Genomic DNA, 16811 nt, shown 5'->3' with positions numbered 1-16811 from the left:
TTGAAACTCTTAGATAAAGGACAGACTTCAAAACCTTATTCCTTATAATGTCTTTTTATTAACTAATGTGGTCAACCACAGAGGCTTTCAATATCTGAATGATATAATGGGGTTTTGGCCTCATGTTGTAAGATTTTCTCATTTTCAGCTCCTCCAATGGGCAGAACTGTTTTTGGTATGTTCTCATATTATAAATGTTTCCCTCCACCCATTTCAGAGTGTGTCAGTAACCATGGCAACCACAGCTCCTATCTGAAATCCCTTGTAAGTTTGGGAACATATTTTCTAAATAAAAATGCGTTTGAGCTGATTTCCTGGTGATTTTACAGTCTTTTATGTCCAACACTTTGGGGGCCCAAATAAATTTACTCACTGGACAAATTTGGCCCGTTTGCTGTCTATTGGGGAACCCTGCCATATTCCCTATACTGTATATTGCACAAAATAAGGAACATGGTGCCATTCGAGATGGAACCTCTGTCTCAGCAGGACATTGTGTAAGAGCCGGCCCCAGCTGTGTGATCACCAGCCCCAGGCCTTAGAGGGGGGCTGTACTGTAGGTTGTTATGATGACGTAAGAGTTACTGTTAGAGTTGCTGACGGCTTTTAATGCACTGCAGCCTCACAATTAGCTTGAATCCAAAACAAATGATTTTGGCGATAGTATTTGAATGTTACACATGCATAAGTATCGGTAGGCTATGTGTCATATTCGGAAGTGGTCTCTGGATGATTACGGCAAATTATTGAATTTGTCAAAAATATTATCTTACAATCTCTAAACCAACAAATGTCCCTTAGCTACATAATTAAGTTATTCACACAGCTCCTTTCAGTGTACTGTATTAGCTTTTTGCCCCCCTTATAGGCTAACATTCTGTACTTCCTGATGTCCAGAGTGTCTCAACAACCTTGGTCCATGGCCACTGTAACTGAACTCCAACTGACTGACAAACAAACAAACAAACCTCTATCTATTCACATACTACATTAAAATAGCTGAATTGTACTATCCTACTCGGATTAGGACTGCCTACTGTATTTACCAATGCTTCATGGCATACAATGCATGAGGTTTGTCAAGAGGGATTCAATAGCTGTGGTGTTTTGGCTCTCCAGATTTGGTTTCGCTGTCTGATAAGAGAACTGTTTCTCTGCTTCACTGCTGCCCTTTAACGTGCAATGTTCTTCTGAAGTTCACTATGGCAGTATAATTTCCACTCTCATATCATCTGAGTCCCCAAGCCTGCACTGCTAACTCAGCAGACTTACACTTTAACAACCATTCCTCTCCTCCTAATAAAGGTACATGCTAAAGCAGCCCTGGTTTCGCCTGCCAACTCCTTTATGGACTGTGGCTTATAAAAGATTGAAAGGTTTCTGCAGTAAAGTATTCCAAAAGGGTATGGTGCACTGAACTGTCTTAGCAGTCAACTGAAGGACAATGTATACTGTAGGGTGCTGGTAGACCTACTGGTGCCACAACAGTAGATCCCTATCCTAGCTGTCACCTGCTCTACAGTATGTCCCGCCCCTGCAGCTCTCTATTGACCCTGGTGGTAAATCCTGAGCCTCCCAGACTGCAGCAAGTCTATCTGTTAAAAGGACAAAAACTTGCTCTGTTCTGTGTCATTCATTTAATCCCCCCAAGGAAGCCCGGGTCTCAGAGAAGGCATTATGTGCTGTGATTACACTTGGTGAATTGCACCAGACCTCTTAAAGGAAATAATATCAGTGTTTGATGATTCTTCTGCAGAGAGAATGGATCCACAAACCTTGCGTTCCCTGGGGATGTAGAGAGCTGCAGAGATTGTATTCTAAAATTATATTAAAATTTTATTTTTTCCTGCTGTTTGCTGGGCTGCTCATACAGCCAATAGTGCCCCATTTATAGGTGTTTTCTTCCAATTTTGGATTATAATTATTTACATTGAATATAACTGATATATGCTGGAGATCAATTGTGTACCCTTAACTAAGATTTTAGGCCTTCTCACACAACTCAATTATTTTTCATCTGCTTCTGGTGTTCTGTGTTGTTTTGCAGAGTGGCCTGAGTTTGTGAAGAACTATGCTCCTTGGTGGGCGTCCCACACACTGGATTGGCTGCGTTATGGGAGGAACGTCCATGTGGTCCACTTTGAGGAGCTGAAGAGGGAGCTGTTCTCTAAGCTCAAGGACATGGTCCTGTTTCTGGACCTGGAGGTGGCCGAGGACCGCCTGCTCTGTGTAGAGGGACAGAAGGATGGTAAATTCAAGCGCTCCGGCCTGCGTAAACTGGATTATGACCCGTACACACCTGAGATGCGCACTAGCATTGACGAACTGGTCATGACTGTGGACGCTTCCCTAAAGAAGAGGAACATGGCCGGGGTGCCGAAGGAGTACCGACCCACTCCGAGATAATATCTCCTCTCCTTTCCCTCTCTCTCTCTCTCCATTTCTCACTCTGTTCTTCTATCCCTTCGTTCTAGGATGAATTCATGTCAACCATGTCCAAATGGCTTCAAATATAAAAGTCACATGAACTGAAAATCTATGTGTAGGAAATATGTTTTTATTTAATATACTTCTCTGTTCCCCACCACTTCTCTGTCTCCTTCTTTCTCACATCCCTTTCCTTTATTTGTTTGACTGACAGGCTCACAACCGTATTGATTAGGAGAACAAATACTCTTTCATGAAATGGTTTGAAATGTCACAAAACCTTTTAATGATCTGTCATTTTCAACTAAATGTTTTTGATTTGTTAGAGATGAAAAAGCTATACCTCCACTTGCTGAATACAGTATGTTTGAGAGCCACTAGATTTAAAATTAGGAGGTGGTCAAAACCGTACTATTGGACTTGGATTTGGTTGGCGAAAACCCGTGTCCATCTAAAAGAGCTAATGAATGGGACTGAACACTCATCTCTCCGTCTACCCCTGTGAACCCACCATGAGGCTAGATCTTCACTCTTCTCCTCATACTTCAGCAGTATTCGAACAAGAAGAGGTAATACAGCACTTCTCTGAAGCAGTGGCCTCTCTTAAAACTGTGCTGTATCAGTCATACTGAGTCATTACATCTGTGCATTACAGCTGTCCTTTTGGTTACTGGCAACAGCTCTGGAACACTAAATAATTAACTCTCCATAGTTTATTTTGACCATCAGGCTCTATGGAACACTCCTGACTCTTGTCAAGACAGCCCTTTCAACAACTAGCCTTGACTCATCGACAGCTTGTTCGTCCTTGGTCTCCTCAGATGTGGTCAGCCAGACACACTGCGCATGATACATTTATTGTGGATTTATTGAATGGAGTTTTCCCTTAAACAGCGCTATTTTGAAACTACCACTTCTGCTAAATCACTCTGCAGAACTTGTTGCTTTCCTTATAATGGTGGTTAGAAGCAAAAATACAATGTGGTGCCTTTTCTGTCAGCTGACTGTTGGCTTTAAGTTGAAATGTAGAGAAAATAAAATGATTACTAATATCAAATATTATTCGTAATGTGAATACATTATTGATGATATTTGATATTAAACTGTCCGCTTAATGCATCATCAGACACACTAGTGTCGAGAGTGTTCTAGCTTATGAAACAAAATACCGAGGATGTTGTTATGCAATTACTGCAAATATTGTGTCAGTGCAATGCACTGATCGAATGTTTGAGATTTCCATTTGGCTCATAACTCAATACAGACTGGGAAGAGGCAGGGTTAACAATCAATAATTGTATGCCACCTCACTGTGTGGCTGAGGCACGTTAGATCAAGACTGTGGAGTTATCAAGCATACCCTGATAGTTTAACACTTCAAATTATACATTTTGTATGGGGGGTCACTCAAATGTGCCTGCCTATAATGACTCAAACACACCAAAATCAATCAAAAGTAATATTGTGTCTCTGTTTGAGTGACTTCATAACTAAGAGATAATGAAGGTTCATTATTTAAATATTTGTCTTCATTTATTTAACTTGAATATGATCCAAAAAGTGTTTCACTGTAAGGTTAATACAGCTGTAGCATGTACTGTAGCTGAACACTTACTACCCCAAAGGCCCAAAAGGCATTTATTCAAGTTATAGATGATTTGAGATGAGAGTTTTCCCCTCAATGCGTTTTGTTCTTGATATACGATCCCTGATCATTTTTGTTGAAGGTGAGTAATGCTGAAAGTGACGCACCCCATTTTCTCGATTGCTTCGGTATCGCAAAACAAGCTACATGTACAGGTATATAATAGTCCCAGCCATAGGTAATGTGCAACAGAGAATAGAAAGCTAATATACATCAAAATAATCTGTAAGTGAAGCATTTGATTTTGTACACCCGCCATTTTATGTTGACTGATGTATAATGTGCGTGTGTCTCTATTGGTCACATGTAGAAAGAGTGCAATGAAAGAAAAAATTCCTTCCAAAATATACACATATATTTTTATAGTACGTGCAACAAAATTACAAATATATTTATAATGCAACAAGTAAATGGGAGCTATCTCTTCTATTTTTGACATAGGACCTTAACTTTGAGTGTTTTTTGCTTTTATTGACAGGCTCGCACTAATCTCAAAAGGGGTGTCACTTTTGAATGTATTTTGTATGGAATGAATGTAATGTGATTATAAATAAGGTAATAGAATGGAAGTAAAGGACTGCAATTCCAAATAAACATGCAATCTGAAATAAATGTTGTATGGTAGTAAAAGTACACCAGATGTTGGTTAGTATGTATTTAGTCCATCATATCTTCAGACCTTCAGGAATAACAGTTAGATAAGCTTTACCCCTGGCTCCGGATTGCAGTATAATGAAGACATGGCAGGGCAGCCAGCCTATGAGGAACATGGCTATCAGGGCAGTCATGACTCTGAAGGACTTGGAGGACCTGGTCATCCTGTTGGTCCTCAGTTGCAGGGTGATGACAGAGTAGCAGAAGATGATTAGGAGGAGCGGGAGCACAAAGTCGCTGACAAATCGACTCGCAACTACAGTTAGATGGATATTTTGGGATGGGTAGTTGTTAAAGCATGTTGTTGTGTAGTCTGTGGTGACATGACAAAACATTATGGAGGCAATGCTGAGTGCAACAGAAATGACCCAGGCAAGGACCAAAACTGCAGAGGCCATCCTCACGGTACACTGGTTTTGGGCCCAAACTGGATATACGACCATTACAAAATGGTCAACACTCATGACGACCAGGAGGAAGATGCTGCTGAACATGTTAAGGAACATTGTGAAAGAGGTGAACATGCACATGAACAGCACAAAGTTCCAGTCCATTGTTACCATGTAGATGATGTTGAAGGGGAGACGGGCACAGAATATGAAGTCAGAGACGGCCAGGCCGAGGTACCAGGTGGTGTTGACTGTCTTCTTCATCTTGAGACCAGCGATCCAGATGACCATCCAGATGACCATCCCATTCCCACAAACTGTCTCTCACAGTTTAAGTGTACCTATGATAAAAAATTACAGACCTCTACATGCTTTGTAAGTAGGAAAACCTGCAAAATCGGCAGTGTATCAAATACTTGTTCTCCCCACTGTATGATGCATGCTGTTTTGCAACTGCTGGGTGACTAATGTAATTACATGCACTTTTTCAATAAACTGTTCATGGCATACACATAAAGATGGTTGGACACAGGAGTTTGTTTATGTCACATGATTTTTAATTATTAAATACATTAAAACAGGTGTACTTCAATTAACTTTCTATTTCTTTCTATTTCTTAAAACAGTGGATTTAATCAGAAAAAGGCAGAAACAGTCTGCTGCAGAATTACAAATGCAATTCAGTTAGAATGTGACAATGCTTTCCGCTTCCCAGTTAAGTTCCTTTTAACAAGCAGCTTCTCTTTCTGTGGTTTACCATAAATAATTACAAACATGGTCCAATATACAGACAACAGGGGTAGGCAGTCCTGTTCCTGGAGTGCCACACATATAGCAGGATGTTGTTACAACTAGGCACCACACCTGATCAACTGAGCTAATTGATAAGTTCAGTGATTGCATAAATTCAACACACATGGTCTTCCAGGTCGGTTAAATCAAAAGTATGAAGTGGCTGCGGCACTCTAGGACCAGGGTTGCCTACCCCTGCAACACAAGATCCTAGCCGATTCATCTTATTCATCAGATAAACTAATTAAAGAGGTAGATTGAACAGAACAATGGTTGTGTTTTTACAAATACATTGACAATTCTAACTTCCAATGAGTTCACATTAATCAAGTCACACAATGGTTGTGTGAAATGTGTTGTCCATGTGTTGTTCACATGTAAACACAGGACTCTCCAATATGATTCTCAGCTAGGGTATTTAATAACACTTGACTTTCAGTGTCACAGCAGATGATCTGACACTTGGTGAGGTGGGATGAATTACATGTCATGGTACAAATCTGATTGCATAGAAACCTGTCCACAAGCTGGGTGATATATGGCAGGAAATATAAATGAAGAGTTTTGTTCCAAAACGCAATATCCAGGGATCCAGACGACGACAAATGATTTGTTTTGGATAGGGCTGGACGTTATGTTGTGTATGGATGATTGCAATAGCTGAGGCAGATGTATACAGTGCATTCGGGAAGTATTCAGACCCCTTGACTGAAAGTATTCAGGCCCCTTGACTTTTTTTTGTGACTTTTTTTATGTGGGGAGGACTGGCCACCCCACATAGCCTGGTTCCTCTCTAGGTTTCTTCCTAGGTTTTGGCCTTTCTAGGGAGTTTTTCCTAGCCACCGTGCTTCTACACCTGCATTGCTTGCTGTTTGGGGTTTTAGGCTGGGTTTCTGTACAGCACTTTGAGATGTCAGCTGATGTACGAAGGGCTATATAAATACATTTGATTTTGATTTGACTTTCCACCTTTTGTTACATTACAGCATTACACTAAAATGAATTAAATTCATTTTTAAAAGCAAAATCCGGTTTTTAGAATTGTTTGCAAATGTATAAAAAAAATGTCAAACTTATTTACATAAGTATTCAGACCCTTTGCTATGAGACTCGAAATTGAGCTCAGGTGCATCCTGTTTCCATTGATCAACTTCCTTGAGATGTTTCTACAACTTGATTGGAGTCCACCAATGGTAAATTCAATTGATTGGACATGATTTGGAAAGGCACACACTTGTCTATATAAGGTCCCACTGTTGGCAGTGCATGGCAGAGCAAAAACCAAGCCTAGAGGTCGAAGGAATTGTCCGTACAGCTCCGAGACAGGATTGTGTCAAGGCACAGATTGGGGAAGGGTACCAAAATATTTCTGCTGGTAGAGTGGCCAGATGGAAGTTATCCCTTAGTAAAAGGCACATGACAGCCCGAGTTTGGAGTTTGCCAAAGGGGACCTAAAGGACTCTCAGACCATGAGAAACAAGATTCTCTGGTCTGATGAAATCAAGATTAAACTCCTTGGCCTGAATGCAAAGCGTCACGTCTGTAGGAAACCTGCACTATCCCTACGGTGAAGCATGGTGATGGCAGCATCATGCTGTGGGGATGTTTTTCAGCGGCAGGGACTGGGAGACAAGTCAGGATTGAGAGAAAGATGAACGGAGCAAAGCACAGATAGATCCTTTATGAAATCCCGCTCCAGAGCGCTCAGGACCTCAGGCTGGGGTGAAGGTTAACCTTCCAACAGGACAACGACCGTAGGCACACAGCCAAGACAACGCAGTAGTGACTTCGGCGCAAGTCTGTGAATATCCTTGAGTAGCACAGCCAGAGCCCGGACTTGAACCCGATCAAACATCTCTGGAGAGACCTGAAAATAGTTGTGCAGCGATGCTCCCATGCTCCCCAAAATGTATTCAATTCATTTTAGAATAAGCCTGTAACGTAACAACATGTGGAAAAAGTCAAGGGGTCTGAATACTTTCCAAATGCACTGTATATACACTGAGTGCACAAAACGTTATGAACACCTGCTCTTTCCATGACATAGACTGACAAGGTGAATCCAGTTGAAAGCTATGCTCCGTTATTAAATTAACTTGTTAAATCCACTTCAATCAGTATAGATAAAAGGTTAAAGAAATATGTTTAAGCCTTGAGACAATTAAGACACAGATTGTGTGTGTGTGCCAGTCAGAGGGTGAATGGGCAGGTCAAAATATTTAAGTGCATTTGAACAGGGTATGGTAGTAGGTGCCAGGTGCACTGGTTTGTGTCAAGAACTGCAATGCTGCTGGGTTTTTCACACTCAACAGTTTCCCATGTGTATCAAGAATGGTCCACCACCCAAAGGACATCCAGCCAACTTGACACAACTGTGGGAAGCATTGGAGTCAACATAGGCCAGCGTCCATGTGGAATGCTTTCGACACCTTCTGGAGTCCATGCCCAGACGAATTGAGGCTGTTCTGATGTCAAATATTAGGAAGGTGTTCATATTGTTATGTACACCCAGTGTACACTTCAAAGTGTGTGAATAGTCTTTCTGCTCTTCGTACTGTAAGCAGTGTGATGTTCATTTCCTTTTAGAAGGTGTCTTTTTTTCAGCGGTAGGGATATGTTTCAGCTTAATTTACACAAATTACCACAAAGAGGTCACAATGATTTCCCCACAAAAAACATTTCCCCTCAAGAGACATGGCTGTCAAACAGGAGTATTTCCTGTTTTCACTGATGTCGTTGAACTTTGAGCTTGGTCACTCACTGAAACAAATGGACTTCTGCTTGTAAGATTAACATCTACAGGGACACATTATACAGAGGTTATTATTATTAGGTTATTAGGTTGTTATTTCAATATGTCTAGTAAATAGGTTATAACCCTATGTTATGTCACATCACTACAAAAGATCACTCCACAGCAAGGCCTCCATCGCATTCTGTATGTGAGATAATGACATTCAAATTGGTTGGAAAAAGTTAGGAAAATATACTGGAGCTCATGGGAGAAACATATCAAACAGATAGATGTTTTAACATGAGACAAAGAGCACTACTTGTGATTATACAAATATATGACAAATATAACTAGTCCATTAGATCATAAAGTGAAAATACACCTTATATGACATTTCTACAAGACAAAGCGTCTGCAGCCACTGAGGCCTTACCATCATCATAGAGATTTAGATGTGTGTGGAGGTTCTGCGGCTGCCCTCCATGGAGCTGGACCTAGAGAGGTAGCGGCTGGTGGTGCGGCCCTCCTCTCCGATGGCATTCGCCATCTTAGACAGTATGGAGCTCTTGAATTTCTGCAGGAAGTCATTGCCCATGAAAACATACAGCATTGGGTTGAGGAAACTGTTAGCTATGGCTACAGTAGTGCCCACCATAAGCCCAGCTCTTATAACCTCCAGGTTGTAGCTTTGGTGGTTCAGCTCAAGCAGTACAAAGACATGGTAGGGCAGCCAGCAGATGAAGAATGTGGCTATCAGGGCAGTCATAACTTTGAAGGGCTTGGAGGACTTGCTCATCATTCGGTTGGTTCTCAGTCGCAGGATGATGACAGAGTAACAAAAGATGATGATAAAGAATGGCAGCACAAACCCACCAATGAACCGACTCACTGCGATCATCTTGTGGCTGTGTTGGTCTCTGTAGTTATTGAAACACTTTCTCATCCCTAAATGGGTTTTGACGTCTCTGAACACTATGGAGGGGATGCTGAGGGCGACAGAGGCAACCCAGGCCAGAACCACCACTACAGAGGCCTTGCCCATGGTGCGGTGGTTCTGAGCCCACACTGGAAACATCACTGACACACAGCGGTCAACACTGATGACGACCAGGAGGAAGATGCTGCAGAACATGTTGAGGAACATCACAAAAGAGGTGAACTTGCACATGAAGAGCCCAAAGATCCAGTCCTTTGTCACCATGTTGATGATGTTGAAGGGGAGACAGGCACAGAATATGAAGTCAGAGACGGCCAGGCTGAGGTACCAGGTGGTGTTGACTGTCTTCTTCATCTTGAGACCAGCGATCCAGATGACCACCCCATTCCCACAAACCCCCAGCAGGAAGATAACTACATTGACCACCAGGAGGGAGGCGCATGAAACTTCTGTGAAGCATGTCTTGTGAGTTTTGAAATCTAAATCCTCGAGAGGAGTAACATTGTCATAGGTGTAATTGCTATAATCATATTCATATGTATAATCCTCCATTGTGTTGCAGTTATTTGGCTTGCAATCCCTGTGAAGATAAGATATTGTCGTTAGGAAATGGTTTTGATCACCCCCTTGTTCTCAATCCTTTACTTCAAAGTCTGTCTTCTAGCCATGGGTAATATACATGTCTGTCTCTGAACATGTCCACTTCAAACAAATCTGAGGTGGTCTATTTGGTAAAGCGCACCACCTTATACCGACCGTTAGGTCTAAAATGATTGGCACCCTGGATAAAGATGAAAAAAAGACAGTGTAAAATAAATAATACAAATACTGAGCTATATTGCATGCTCAATACAATTGCTCAGAGAAGGAGGATTTTGTTTAGAAGTAACAAAAGACATCTGAACATGGTAGGGGACAAAATTATTGGCACCCTTGTTTTCAGTACTCCAGCACCCTTCCTTGCAAGGATAACTACACTGAGCCATTTTCTAAAGTATTTTATGAGATTGGAGAACACATTGGGAGGGATCTTAGACCATTCCTCCATACAGAGTATTTTTAGATCTTTGATAGCCTTTGTCTGCTCTTATGAACTGCCCTCTTCAATTTAAACCAAAAGTTTTCAAAGGGGTTCAAGTCCGGAGATTGAGATGGCCATTGCAAATTGTTGATTTTGTGGTTAATTAACCATTTATTGTGGCCTAGCAGAGGCAACCAAGTTTTTGGCTAAAATGTCCTGGTACACTTCCGTTTTTTTAGACGCCAAAGAGCTCTATCTTCATGGCATCTGCATATTCTTGATACCATTTGAAAGGAAACACTTTGAAGTTTGTGTAAATGTGAAAGGTATGCAGGAGAATATAACATATTAGATCTGGTAAGAGATAATACAAATATATTTTTTGTACCATCATTTTTGAAACGCAAGAGGAAGGGCTAAATAATTTTTTCTAGCCCAGGCGCAATTTAGACTGGCCACTAGATGGCAACACTGTATGTGCAAAGTTTAAGAGTGATCCAGTGAAATCTTGCATGTCTAGTCAAAATGTTGTATCAAGACTGCCTAAATGTGCCTAACTGGTTTATTCATACATTTTGAAGTTCATAATTGTGCACTCTCCTCAAACAATAGCATGGAATTCTTTCACTCCAATAGCTACTATAAATTGGACAGTGCAGTTAGATTAACAAAAATGTAAGCTTTCTGCCCATATCAGATAGATACAGTGGGTCTATGTCCTGGGAATTTTTGTTTTGTTTCTTACAACCTCATGCTAATCACATTAGCCTACGTTAGCTAAACCGTCCCACGGACGGGACACCGATCCTGAAGAAGTTTTAATGTATTTTTACGTAAGTTAAAAACTTCACATTTTGGATTTCATCAATGGCCTTCATCAATTTCTCCCTCTCCTCAATAAAATACTGATGTCTATAGGCCTACGTGAAAATGTAAGATATGTTTTGCAAGCGTTGAAAACATCCTCAATTAGAGATGTATTAGATATTGCCTATATTCATTAAATCAGTACTTGACAATTATCCAAACAATTAACTTAATATGTAATCTATAGCACAAGCATAACATTAGATGATCTGAAACAATGGTTCCGAAATGAAGGAAAAGACAATAGCCTACCTTACAGACCAATTGATGGTGCTGACATGTCACTGTCCAGTGGTGCTTTTCAATTGTTTGTCACTTGTGATATCCTAGCACTCCTCTCTGTTTTTGACCAATACAACAGCACTGGCTGACTGTGCAGTTTTCCAAAAATGTCCATTCCAGTCCACTACTTTCAGTACTCTATTTTGGCTTGGTAGCCCCTTGTTGTAAGTATTGTGTCACATTATGCCACACTGTTGGTGTCACATTTCTACTATGGCAAATTGGCAAATTTAATTGAAAAGAGGTATTTTCAGAAATGTTAATAGTTATGTGTTTCATCAAATCTTTACTTGACAAGCATTTTAATTGAAAATAAACACAGGTTAAAAACAAGAAGTAATGTATGACCTCAAGAGGTCTTTATGTACAATGTGTAATTAATTCTACATACAGTGAGTTGTTAACAAGACAATTTTATAAAGTATTTATTACAATTCATAAAAAAATATTTTAGATTTTGCATGATATCACTATGTCTAACTACATTTCAAGCTGTTCATAAATTGCAAATGGTGTTTACAGTATGTTGTTTTCCCATTACTGCTTACGGATATTATCCTCCTTATTGTTAGCGTGTCAGGGATGTCATCTCCTCATCCCCATCTCTGTTGTCCTCCACCCAAGGGGGTCCTCTCAGGCTCTGTTCCTTCTTCTCCTGCCATATGCAGATGATAGGAGAGATGCAGCTGTTTAAGACTGACAGGGCAGTGGCCGGGGGCAATGCGTATGTGAACAACCTGCTGCCTGTCCCCATTGTGACTTGCAGCACAGAGAGACTAATGACAGGAGTCCAGCATAGGAAATGGGCAATAGTCACAGATCGAATAACCCGTGGCCTCAGCTGGTTGTTTCCCATGCTGTTCATGCAGCAACAGCTGACACATCTCGCACCCAAAGGGAGCAGCATCCCGACAATGAAGCGACAGATCAACACTGCCATCATTCTCTCCCTTCCCTCTTTAGACATCTGGGAACTTCCAGTATAGCCATAGTCGTCAATGCAGACATGTCCATCGGCAGTGTACTGAACCTCCCTGGACAGTAGAGAGGGGGTACTCAGTATGGCCCCAAGGAACCAGGACAGCAGGACCATGTTGGTGGACATGCGGTGTTCAAAGCATCCAGGGACACTCCAGCACACATTCCAGAAGGTGATCATCAGTGAGACAGAAAACATGTTCATAAACATCACGTAGGACCCAAGCTTGCAGACAACCTTCCCAAATGTCCAGGAGAAGTAGTTCCAGGCAGTGATCAGGTAAAGTGGGGCAAAGAGGCAGAAGACGAGGTGGGTGACAGCCAAGCCAAGGATTAACATCTGTTGACTCAGTTTCTTCTTGGACCTGCATTTTACAGTCCTGAAGATGACAGCAGAGTTGAGCAGCAGACCCAGCAGAATGTTGGCTGAGTACACTAACACATACATGTATCTAAAGCCAGCCTTCATCTGATACATCTCATAGATGACTGGGGACTGGGAAGGTATTACCACTGAATCATCGTAGTCATCATAGACTGATGTGTTGGATGAGGCATCCATGATTTCTGTTGTTTTTTAACCTAAATAAAAGGAATACAATGATTCAGTCAGAACAGGTTCTGTCTGTAATGACTGCATCTGCATGCCAACTAAAAGAACATGACATGCTATGTCCTTCCAGTTTTTCAGTAAATAATATTTAATAAAATAAAAACATGCATCTTGTACTGTAGGTAGGCCCATACTACAACTTGTTCAAGTTGTACTTGACCACTACAACTTTTTCTTAAGACTGGATGTATTCAATGCTGCAGCACATACAGTACCTTCAAAAAGTATTCACACCCCTTGACTTTTTCCACATTTGCGACCCGTTTCAAGAAGGAACGATATAACGTTTGCCATGGAGAACTGCAAAAGGGTTGCTACTACTCTCAACATTATTGCTGGGCAGCAATGCTATAGACAAAGATCAGTATGAAAAATGACTTGACACAATACGTCCAAACAAAAGTGAGTTAAAGGAGTTCCAGTCTGCCGTGAAGCATCCATCCATGTATACAGGTAAGAGTCTAGGTACATTTTCAGATATTATACCTTTTTAATTTAGTCAGAAAGTTGTTTCCATTGCAAATGAAAGTGTACTGTTAGCTAGCTAGCAAACATTAGCTTGCTGACTCGCTAGATAACCTTACGTGTATGATATGTGTAGTAATATTATTAATATCTCAGAAATCCGTTTGCATTGCTAGTTATAGCCTAATGTTAGCTAGCTAGCTAACATTGAACCTAGTTGGTTAGCTTTAGCTACCTGCAGATGCATACTACAGCATTTCAGGGATGGTGGCTAGCTATGACAGTCCGTTTGTATTGCAAACAGGATTCATGTTTTGGAATAATTTGATTCTCTACAGACATCGTTTTTTTCACTCTGAGGATGGATCAACAACAACAATGTTCTCCTATCACAGCCATTAAACTCTGTAACTGTTTTAAAGTCACCATGGGCCTCATGGTGAAATCCCTGAGCAGTGTGCTTCCTCTCCAGCAACTGAGTTAGGAAGGGCACCTGTATCTTTCTTGTGACTGGGTGTATTGATGCACCATCCAAAGTGTGATTAATAACTTCACCATGCTCAAAGGGATTATTTTTTCACCCATCTACCATTAGGTGACTTTTAATGCGAGTCACTGGAAAACCTGCCTGGTCTTTGTGGTTGAATATGTGTTTGAAATTCACTGCTCAACTGAGGGACCTTACAGATAATTGTATGTGTGGGGTCCAGCACAGGAGACATCTGCAAAAATGTCCATAAAACGTAATTCCACTTTGACATAATGGGGTATTGTGTGTAGGTGACACAATCTACATTTATTCCATTTTAAATTCAGGCTGTAACACAACAAAATGTGCCCGACCACCTCGATTCAGTCTTATGTTGCAAAATTTGGAATGGTGTTTTTTTTTTTACATTGGATAAAAGTGTAAACTCAGAGCTACAAAACAATGGGAACATAATTCTGCTTTGAAAGTTTATAAACTGGTAAACCTACGTTGAGAAAGTGGCCCTTTAATTTTTTGGCACATCTACTGGAGAGCTCTTTGTTGTCTACACCTATTTAGCATCGTTCACAACCTCCTAAGCCTGAGCCCCACTGATCTCTTTAATGATTCACATGTGAGGCCATGTGCTAAGAAGAGTGAGTAAGGTAGTGTATTTTAAACAACCAAAGAATACTAAAAGGGGTGAAAGTATTCATCTACAATAGAAGAAATTCCAGGTAAAAATACACTTTAGTCTGTTTCCTGATCTGACATTGTTGCAGGTCATGGTTTTCTTCACATTACCATCTCTGGTAAACACACACTATATCAAATCAAAGTGTATTTGTCACATGCACAGGATACAGAAGCTGTAAACGCTACAGTCAAATGGTTACTGGCATATTTGCGTAGTAGCAATATCAAAAATACAATGTGTATAATTATTAGATTATGCTTACCCAAACACACTTGCCTAAATTGATGGGTCATGTGAAAGAAATGCCATAATCCCCCCCCCCCTCCATCTAAGTGGATGGGTCACTATTGTCTTGACATGTACACATGCTCATGAAATACAATAGATGGCCATAATCACCCCCAGACACACCTGGCTAACTTGATGGGTCATGTAATCATCTGTAAAAGTGGACTTTTGTTTAAACATGTAGCTAGCTAGTTAAACAATGAACCATATTCCCAACCCATACTACTAGCAATAAGGCACTAAAGAAAAACTGCAAAAAATGTGGCAAAGAAATTAACTGAGTACCAAGGGGCTGAGTACTTCTCTAATCAATATATATTAGTGTTTTAGTTGTATATATTTTTTTGGGACTAATGTTTGAATTTTTCTTCCACTTTGACATTACTATTATTTTGAGTATTTTGTGAAGATTGCCCCCCCCCCCCAAATTACAATTAAATCCATATAAAACCACCTTGTAACACAACAACATTTGAGAAAAGTCAAGGGGTGTGAATACTTTCTGAAGGCACTGTACATCAATTTAACTTCACCTACTAAATGCATAACCTAGAACCAAACAATGCGTTTAAGAAAATGTTATACTAACTAAAAAGCCATTCCATTAAACAAGTTGTTTGTAGCCTAAGAGTCCCAATAGCAATGGTCCTAATTTCTGGAAGCAAACGGCTGACAGTTCAGACTGTGAGAAAGTTAAGAGTTAAAAGGAACACACCCGAAAATAGTTGCATTTTACAGGACATAGACAAACACATGCTCTTGGTATAAAGATTCCCACGGAAGTTAACCTTACCTTGTGAAAAAGATTTATAATATTACGTTGAGAAAGAAAGCAGCTTCCAAATAGCATAGGAATGTGTTGTTATCATTGAGCTCCTTCAGGAATTTTGAACAAACACGAAGAGACTCGTTGACATTTCATGAATGAAAGGAGGACTAGTTAAGAACCCAGTAGCGAATGGGGACTTTTCATCAAATCAAATCTAATTTTATTGGTCACATACACATGTTTAGCAGATGTTATTGCGAGTGTTGCGAAATGCTTGTGCTTCTAGTTCTGACAGTGCAGCAATATCTAACATGTTATCTAACAATTCCACAACTACCTAATAATACACACAAATCTAAGTAAATGAATGGAATAAGAATATATTTTGTTTTTCCATGTAATTTGACTGAGAACACATTCTCATTTACAGCAACTACCTGGGGAACAGTTACAGGGGAGAGGGATGAATGAGACAATTGTAAACTGGGGATAATTAGGTGACCGTGATGGTTTGAGGGCCAGATTGGGAATTTAGCCAGGACACCAGGGTTAACACCCCTACTCTTACAATAAGTGCCATGGGATCATTAGTGACCACAGAGAGTCAGGACACCTGTTTAACATCCCATCTGAAAGACAGCACCCTACACAGGGCAGTATCCCCAATCACCACCCTGGGGTATTGGGATAATTTTTAGACCAGAGGAAAGAGTGCCTCCTACTGGCCCTCCAACACCACTTCCTGCAGCATCTGGTCTCCAATCCAGGGACTAACCAGGACCAA

General features: G+C 40.6%; 4 protein-coding genes across 4 annotated transcripts in view; 1 reads left to right on the top strand and 3 right to left on the bottom strand.

The window, feature by feature from the left end:
• LOC124034259 (WSC domain-containing protein 2-like) overlaps window positions 1-4684 on the top strand; it is a 117716-nt gene extending 113032 nt beyond the window's left edge. The window contains exon 9 of the mRNA XM_046347191.1: window positions 2048-4684. Coding sequence (XP_046203147.1) covers window positions 2048-2406 — 359 coding nt within the window. The 3' untranslated portion in view covers window positions 2407-4684. The remainder of the gene's footprint in view (window positions 1-2047) is intronic.
• Window positions 4685-4701: 17 nt separating this feature from the next.
• On the bottom strand, window positions 4702-5536 carry LOC124034260 (C3a anaphylatoxin chemotactic receptor-like). The gene has a single exon (XM_046347192.1). The coding sequence runs from the start codon at window positions 5416-5418 to the stop codon at window positions 4738-4740; it is 681 nt and encodes a 226-aa protein (XP_046203148.1). The 5' UTR covers window positions 5419-5536; the 3' UTR covers window positions 4702-4737.
• Window positions 5537-8280: 2744 nt separating this feature from the next.
• Window positions 8281-11814, bottom strand: LOC124033296 (chemerin-like receptor 1). Its single transcript, XM_046345280.1, has 2 exons — window positions 11719-11814; window positions 8281-10158 (listed from the first exon to the last, which is right to left on the bottom strand). The coding sequence occupies exon 2, from the start codon at window positions 10128-10130 to the stop codon at window positions 9090-9092; it is 1041 nt and encodes a 346-aa protein (XP_046201236.1). The 5' UTR covers window positions 10131-10158; window positions 11719-11814; the 3' UTR covers window positions 8281-9089.
• A 271-nt stretch (window positions 11815-12085) lies between these two features.
• LOC124033295 (chemerin-like receptor 1) lies at window positions 12086-16204 on the bottom strand. Its single transcript, XM_046345279.1, has 2 exons — window positions 16052-16204; window positions 12086-13308 (listed from the first exon to the last, which is right to left on the bottom strand). Exon 2 carries the CDS (start codon window positions 13286-13288, stop codon window positions 12317-12319), a length of 972 nt encoding a protein of 323 aa, XP_046201235.1. The 5' UTR covers window positions 13289-13308; window positions 16052-16204; the 3' UTR covers window positions 12086-12316.
• Between the last annotated feature and the right edge of the window lie 607 nt (window positions 16205-16811).

This window comes from Oncorhynchus gorbuscha, linkage group LG04 (assembly GCF_021184085.1).
Source record: "Oncorhynchus gorbuscha isolate QuinsamMale2020 ecotype Even-year linkage group LG04, OgorEven_v1.0, whole genome shotgun sequence".
Classification (NCBI taxonomy): Eukaryota; Metazoa; Chordata; class Actinopteri; order Salmoniformes; family Salmonidae; genus Oncorhynchus; species Oncorhynchus gorbuscha.
The sequence above is the reverse complement of the archived record's forward strand: the minus strand, read 5'-3'. Positions and strand labels throughout refer to the sequence as shown.

Bases quoted from the DNA above. Each gene is read 5' to 3' on its own strand.
- LOC124034260 (XM_046347192.1), bottom strand. From the start codon at position 5,418: ATGGTCATCTGGATGGTCATCTGGATCGCTGGTCTCAAGATGAAGAAG.
- LOC124033295 (XM_046345279.1), bottom strand. From the start codon at position 13,288: ATGGATGCCTCATCCAACACATCAGTCTATGATGACTACGATGATTCA.
- LOC124033296 (XM_046345280.1), bottom strand. From the start codon at position 10,130: ATGGAGGATTATACATATGAATATGATTATAGCAATTACACCTATGAC.